The sequence below is a fragment of the Nelumbo lutea genome, chromosome 3, assembly GCF_056320005.1.
Source record: "Nelumbo lutea isolate HS-2025 chromosome 3, American lotus-T2T, whole genome shotgun sequence".
Lineage (NCBI taxonomy): Eukaryota > Viridiplantae > Streptophyta > Magnoliopsida > Proteales > Nelumbonaceae > Nelumbo > Nelumbo lutea.
The window spans coordinates 1,728,030-1,735,959 of record NC_142686.1 but is presented as its reverse complement, the minus strand read 5'-3'; the positions used below and the strand labels follow the sequence as shown (position 1 = coordinate 1,735,959).

General features: G+C 37.9%; 1 protein-coding gene across 1 annotated transcript; it reads right to left on the bottom strand.

The window, feature by feature from the left end:
* Positions 1-2,219: 2,219 nt before the first annotated feature.
* On the bottom strand, positions 2,220-6,130 carry LOC148862328 (trihelix transcription factor ASR3-like). Its single transcript, XM_088974689.1, has 3 exons — positions 5,012-6,130; positions 4,163-4,204; positions 2,220-2,761 (listed from the first exon to the last, which is right to left on the bottom strand). Exons 1-3 carry the CDS (start codon positions 5,712-5,714, stop codon positions 2,475-2,477), a joined length of 1,032 nt encoding a protein of 343 aa, XP_088830815.1. The 5' UTR covers positions 5,715-6,130; the 3' UTR covers positions 2,220-2,474.
* Between the last annotated feature and the right edge of the window lie 1,800 nt (positions 6,131-7,930).

The following is a 7,930-nucleotide window of genomic DNA, read 5'->3' as shown; positions in this document are numbered from 1 at the left end:
TGGTATGAACTTAACCACCAGGACTTTGAAACAAGCACTACCTGACCAACATCCATTTGTAACATATCCCTACTGTTTGCAATTTCAACAAAGCATAAAACCCATAAATAACGAAATCCACCCCTGCTGTTTGCAACCTATTTACCTTGGCTTTTCTTTCTTTCCTCTCCAGGTTCATGTCTTCAATCTACCCTGTTATCCTCAACGGTTATTCATTGGCTTATGGAATGGGTAACCTTGTTCGTTTCCAGCAGTAATAGTCTGGCTTCCCACCCTCTCCAGCTTGACACCACTACATTACAGGCAACCGTGAATTGGGCAAAGGAATCCATAACCTACAATTAACGAATTCACAAAATATATTATGCCTACAAACACATTCTCCATTCCGGTATCCTTCAAATCTTTTGAAAAGTTTTATCGACAAACTTGGCCAAACTCAGATGGGTTGCTCGAAAAGGATGGACTCGGTTGGTAAATGTTCTCAGTCACTTGAACCAATGCCTCAGAAATTGTTGCTTATGGTTTTGCTGAGCTATGATATAAAAAAATAAAAAAAATAAAAAATCTTTGGTTTTGTAAAAGTTTTCGGGTTGTCCCTGCTTATATATCAAGATCTTTGTTTGGATTGAGATTTCGCTATTTATGGAGTTTGGGATTGTTTACATAAATTTTTTTTTTTTTTTTTTTGGAGGGGGGGGGGGAAGCCGAAACAAACAAAACAAAAATTCTTATTGACAGATCTTGCATTTTCGTTAATTGCACGACACTTTTAATTTAATGTGAAAAATGTTTGAAGAGAAGCCGCATTGTTACGAAAGGGCGTGGTGTATATTTGAAAATTTGAAAAATAATGAAGGGTAAAATAAAAATTTCAATATTTATGTCAATGTTTAATAGTGATATCAATTGTTTAGACTCAGTTTGGAAAGATACAAATGCAAATATATACAATGTAAATAGATATAAAATGATACAAAATACAAGGTTTTGCACTCTCTATATATTTGTATTTGTACTCCTTCCAAACTGAGCATTAAGGAGAATAAATACATATTTGCAGTGTGTAAAAAACTTATATTTTGTATTATTTGCACTGTACAGATTTGTTTGTATTTGTACTTTTTCCAAACTAAGCCTTAGGGGTACATTAAGAAATTGTGCAAATAGTAGGGATAGCACAAGTCTATTTTCTAAAACTTCGGGGTAATTTTAAGTATTTTACCCTTATTTACTTTGCTTTTGCTTTACAAAGTATAGACTACATAGTAATAGTGGGGTACAGCATTGGTAACCCGTCCCTCAAACACCTTTCTAACTTATTTATCATCACCATTCTAAAAAAATCTAATCCATTGGAATGTCTAGTAGCAGCGAATGGTTGACAAATTGGTTCTCATATTTCATTATAGTGTTTTCAATATGTTGTTGATCTGGACAGCCGAATCATCCAAATCATCACCCAACCATGATTTTGGGTTCGGTTTTCCTAAAATTTGAGTTTTGGTAAAAATCTATCTAACTTGGATAGTTGAACCATTGACCTATTTGAATGGATCATTGCTTGCACATTAAATGTATATGCAAACTTTTTGGGATTCATATATCAATTTCAGGTAACGTTTTGTGATCTATTTATCACAAGCCTTGCTCCACGATTTTTGCCACAATCCCTTTTTTTGGTCTCAAATCCTAATATTTAACATTTTCATATAAATATATAGATAGAAATATAGATAGGTTTGTTTTTAAAACATTGTTTCACTCGCCTCAGCGCCACAAATTTAAATACTAACCAGTTACCCAAATAACTTCAATACTAATCATCTAACCTTTAATATCCAGTACTCCCCCTTGTCCATGATCAAACTTTTAAATCCTAATAATAACCTTATTAGTTTTACTTTTTCATCATTTGTCACTTTTCTGAAACACGTAGCAGTTGAAGATTTTAAGTGGTTTAATTTCGATTGTTTCTATTATTATCAGACCGAAATATAATGGTGAACCACATTTAGCCTCACAATTTCCTCTTGCTGTGAATCTTATGCCTAAACACAAGTGAATGTATAATTCAATCTCATATAACTTATCAGCTTAAGCAAGGTTCTTCAAATGGCCCCAGCGTTGTCATGATTAGTTACTTTGATATCTCATCTTCATGGTAATATTTTTAATGTGTTATGCATAAACAACAAATCCACCACATCAATGAAAAATTCACATTAAAATCTTGATCACTTATTAGAATCAATAAAGCAATTTGAGATCGTTAAACCAATACAAGATGTCATAATCTCTAAATAGAACTAAAAAAATTATAACTGTTAAATGTTAACCCTTTTCAATTTCCTATGATTTTTAATCGTTGTATGGATCCAATAATGGCAGTTAGCCAAGAAAGATGAATAAGAGCAATGGAGAAGGCGGAAAACAGGAGATTAAGGAACTTTACATTGATGCATGACCTTTGGCTATAACTTATCGGCTATTCTTCCTAGAGCATCTGCAAGCTTGCCAAGAACAGCAACTAGGTTGTTAGCGTGGTCCTTCCGCTGGTCTCTGTCCAATTGGCAGTTGAGGTTCTGAGCTTCAAGTTGTGCACTGAGAATTCTACCATTCCTCTCCAGGACTTCAATTAATTGATCCTGTACACTGGTATTACCATTCCCATCTGCTGACAACCTCCTCCGCTTCTTAACCTTCTCAGATGTGGACCCTTTCTCAGGATTTGTTGAAGGCTGCTTTTCACTTGTTGTACCTGAGGAACTAAAACCATTCAGCACAAAATAAAGTCCCTGGAAGTGTTGTATGCACTTGATAGAAAACAAGCATAGAGTTTCATCAAACGTTTGGAGCCAGTCCTTATGCCAATATTCAAGGGAATATTAAATAACAGATTCAGTGATGATAGGTTCCAAGATGCAAGCAACCAAGACTCTTTCTAAAGGGGAAAATAAGTCTGCTTATTCAGAAACCTCTCTGAAAAGGCTAATGAAGAAGAGAAAATAGAAAAATGTCTAGGGGAAAAAAGTCTAAGAGCTCCAATTTTTATACTACATATTCACATTGGTTGGGTGTTTGAAGGTTGTGCAAGTACTGCAGTCTGCCACAACAGGGATTTAGGACTAGGACTAGAGCCTTCATTGTACTTGTTCCATACACATGGTACACATGAAGGCCGTATGTTGTGATCTTCAAGACCCAAACTGACCACGTTTTACCATGTCAATTGCATATTGCAGTCATTTATCCAGAGTTGATTTGTGTGTTCTTTTAATATCTTACAAAAGAAATTGAATGGTTAGGATAATCTGATTGGACAATTCTTGTTCTACCGATACTCTTGTGAGGATCCATTTAATCATGAATCCATTACCCCTTGTATGCTTGCAAACAGTTAAGAGTAGGGGATGATGGTGGTTCTTCACCCCTATCCTTGTTGCACAAATGTTTCCTAAACATTTGTATATTATTGTTTAGTTTTTAATGTGCACATATTCTTTGTGTCTTCATATTCTTTTGTTGATTTGTTGTGACAAAGACTCAATTGAGTTCATGGCTTATACATCCAGACTGTTGGAACTTGGAAAACAAGTGAAAAGGCTATATCAATAGTTCAAATTCAATAGTTGTAGTTACAAATTTGCACGAGTCTCAGGCCTTTAATAGTCTATATAAATACTGATGTTTTCAAGAATTCTTTCTCGGTACTTTGATCCACAGTAGAATCTTATAACTGGTATTTGATCCCGTAGTTGAAACATCAACCTTGCTATGATCCTATAATGGTGATATGTGACCAAATACTTGAATTGGGCAATTATTATGATTTGTCTATATCAGGATCCAGTAGATGTTAAGCTGCATAATATCAGAAAAAACAAAAACAAACACAGCATTCAAGCAATAATATCAAAAGTAACATGAAATCTGCATTACGGAAACGTCGGAAAGTCATTGTGAATTGATAGAGCAATTGGATTTTAGCTTACTTTTCCAACACAAACTGTGGTTTAGATAATGCTTAACCAAAGGCACCTATTATTTAGAGGGGTATAAAGCAACTTCGTCTTATTTGGGATATTAATTTCTTGAAACAAACAGAAACTCTACAACAGCAAACCGATCTCTTTCCAGTCACAAATGCAGTAGTTGGTACCTTGATGTAGATATCCTTCAGAAAAAGGTTGGTACTGCTTCTCTGCATCCAAGTACAAATTCAGGACTCAAGTCAGTAAAAAAAAAGCAAGAACAAGAACAAAAGAGGTTCACGAGAGTGAAGACACTTTAGCAACAAGGAGAAGATCCAACTCTATTAACCATTAAGGAAGATGAAAACCCTCAGCAATGAAGCATCAATCAAGGCCATATCACATTTATGCGAACTTCTGTTAACAAAGTGCAAAACACTAAGCCTCTCACTCACTCTCTCTCACTCCCTCTCTCTCAACAAAGTACAAAACCTCAGAAAGAAAACAGACACCCAACATAGAGAAAAAAGGATAATATTTCTATAAAGCCAAATGAAATAACACTTCAATTCGATAATAGGTTCCATACAAGATACAACCCTAAAATAAATTCAATCATCCAAAAATATCTTCTCTAAAAATAAAAAAGAAAACAAAACAAAATCCAACCCAACCAAAAAAAGCCAACTGAAATGCTACCCATCCAATAATATCTCTCTACAAACCCAAATAAGAATTCAATTTAATCCAAAAACAAAAAAGAACTACACAAAATCACCTTTCTTGCAAGACCAAATGAAATTCAGTTCAAAAATACCTTCTCTACAGTACAAATAAAGTACAATTAAATCCAAAAAAGGAAAAAAAACTCTGAATTCTATAGAAAAAAGTATTATTTACAGACACAAATAAAATTCAATAATATTCCTACGGTACCAAACCCAGATATGAATTCAGTTCAATCCAACGACATCCGCCTGGAAAGGAAAGAAACGAACAAAAACAGTAAGTCGAGAAACCATTTAAAGAAAAATTACCCGAAATAGGCACTGGAGCCGGGATTGTCCTTGCGGGGCTCCCCATCGCCGTCTCCTTCTCCGACTCACCACCGACCTCTTCCTGCCCCGGTGGCTTAAAATCAGAAAATAATCCACCATCTACTGCTGCACCTCGACCACTATCAAAAACTGCCTCCTCCTCCTCTTCCTTCACCACCGTCGGCGCCCTTTCTATGCTCTTCCCATCCGTCGTCACCGCCAGCTCCGTGATCGGTCCCGTCCCTCCGGTCAAGATATCATATACCTCTCTATCAAAGAACCCTGGCAACTTCCTCTCTCTTCTCAAATCGTTTCTCATGGCCCAGAAAGACTCGGCCTCTTCCTTTATCTGCGACTCCCACTCTTTGATCTTCTTGAAGTCTCCGGCGAGGTTGCTCCACCGTTTCCGGCATTGAACGGGCTCTCGGTTCACGCCGTGCCGTTTGCAGTAAGACGAAACAGAGACCCACTTGGGTTCAAGGCTGGACGACCCGAAATCCGAACCGGAGGCTCGACCCCTTCGAACCCGGTTCTCTGCAACCTTCTTGCCCTGGATGAGGATGAGTATCTCTTGTCGAGTCCACCGAGGAAGCCTGGGTGGTCTGTTGCCATCGTCGGCTGCATCAACGCCGTTAGAGACGGGGACGGCATTTGGGTCTCCGTCAACGGGCGGCGGCGGCGGACTTAACTGCTCATGAGCCATGCACGAGGAATCGGTTTGAGGCACGTGACTTAACGGGTTGGTGAAAGTAACGGCGTCTACCTTGAGGTCCGTTTATATGCCAGAGGAGAGGAACCAGCTCTCAGGGGTTTGGGCTTCTTGCCCCATGAGAGAGAGAGAGAGAGGCTTTGTTGTGGGATTGTAGTTTTGGGCGGGTTTTGCAAGTTATATGGAGATCCTATTCCTAATCTCTCTAATGTTTGTTTTGTTTCCTTTTTTTATTAATGAAATAATTTGGTCTTGTATTCTTTGTACTGAGTTCTCATTATAAAAAGTTAAGAGGACATCACTATCTTGGTTTGGATTGATAAGGCACCACCACCCTCCCCTAGAGCTATATATGTATTTCATAGACAGCCCACCCTCCTCAATTCTTCTCTCTCTCTTATTGGATAATTTGCCTCAAATCTCACAATCAATGAACCTATTTTCTTTTCGGAAGGCAATGAACACAAGTTTTCCATGTTATTTTGTCACCGAAAATAACCAATTGGGGGGGGGGGGGGAAGGGGTGATGAGAGCGTCGTTGGGTCAAGGAAGGGTCAGTCTCCTTGTGACTGGGTGGGGGGCCCAGATCCAGAGGGATGCCATGGGTATACCTATCCAAGGGGCATATGGTATTGACACGTGTCCACTAATGAAGGTTCTTTCTATCTTATTTTCTTCTCTTTTATTTTTAGGTGGTTGTCTATTCCTAATGGCGTGACACCATTTGCTCAGGGTCCCATTGTCTTTTGTTTTCCTCTTCCAAACGCCTTTGCCCTTTCGGAGCCTAGAAAACAAGGTCATGGCCAGTTGAGAGATGCATAGAGATTTCTATATGCCAACAGTCGAATCATGTCATTCACACCATGAGACTATACCCTCTTTACTCAACACTTGTCCATTTGATTGTTTGTTGGATATGTTCTTGGCGTATAGGATGCAAGATTAGGTCCATAGAAAATTTCAACCCTCTACTGTCTATGAATGGAATAATGGATGATGGGTATACATTTTTTATATGAAATATAAATATACATTTTCATTTAGCTTTTGTGGCCTGGCAAGTTTTTAAATTGGGATTCTGGTCAAGTGGCTACATACCCTAAACCCAGCTTGGGCTACACCTTCTATGGTAGCCTTTATTTGGTCTTTGCATGTGAAAACAAGGGTCCCTTATTATGTTGGGGAAGTAATGGTGAAGGATGTCCTCCACTACCCACCAATCAAGTGTGCTTAATTACAATGAAAGGTCGAAGCCTCCTAAGTTCAAATTTTCATTGTAATGTCAATATGCTTGGTGTGACTGTGGAATCGTGGATGAAGGTTTGTTTGGACTGATAGATATAGGTCTCTCTCTCTGTGGTTAGAAATTTCCTAATTTGGTGGAAGATTGATCTCTCAGGTTTTTGAGATATATTTGAGCAAGCAATTACAATTCGTTCAAGTAGAACTCGAATGGTTTTCTTCTCCCTATAAATACCTCAGATACACCTCAAATTATTGTCATTATTATTATGGAAAAATGGTAGCTGATTAATGGGCCTGGACCGTATAAGGCCAGCTCCCCGGTACCCACGCAATATCATCATCATAATGAACTTGAAGTTAAGATTCAATTTTTATTCAGCGTATATGTGGAGTGTAGGGTTAGCCGTCCCATCTAAACAAGGATAAACGATGAAGAACAGGTAATTAGGTATTATTATTTTAATCTAATTGGGAGCTTGTAATCATAATCGAAGAATAAAAGATGGTTGTTTTGGACTTAAACTTTTTAGCTTAGGTCTTCAAATCATTATTTAAAATTTTAATGCAACATCTTTATAAATTTTATATTTGGGCTCTCATCTCCATATAAAATTTGGGGTTTAGGTGGTAAGGGAAAACAGAGAAGGGACACGTGTCAACCAGAATTGATTGAGATGAGTTTTCTCCTTCTCTTCCTCTTTCGGTCATTATCTGAAAAAGAAAAGTCAAAGGAATCAGATCACACGCACGCAAAGACGCAACCTTCACTCACAAATGTAGCCTGTACAACGTTCACCCACCTTAAACAATCTGGGTGATTTGTAGGTCCATCCTTAATGACCAGCGGTCCAGCGGGAATTGGGAGAGAAAGTATTAGTTGAATTCGATAGCTGTTTTAGTTGCTGTTGGACCAATCAATCATCTTGCTCTAACCAGCCATCGTATGTTATTTTGACTATAACCCA

Excerpts from the sequence above, each read along its gene's own strand:
- LOC148862328 (XM_088974689.1), bottom strand. The coding sequence starts at position 5,714 with ATGGCTCATGAGCAGTTAAGTCCGCCGCCGCCGCCCGTTGACGGAGAC. Across the intron at positions 4,205-5,011 it reads GGCTCCAGTGCCTATTTCGG|AGAAGCAGTACCAACCTTTT; the intron begins GTAATTTTTCTT and ends ACTTGGATGCAG. Across the intron at positions 2,762-4,162 it reads TGAAGGATATCTACATCAAG|GTACAACAAGTGAAAAGCAG; the intron begins GTACCAACTACT and ends TTAGTTCCTCAG.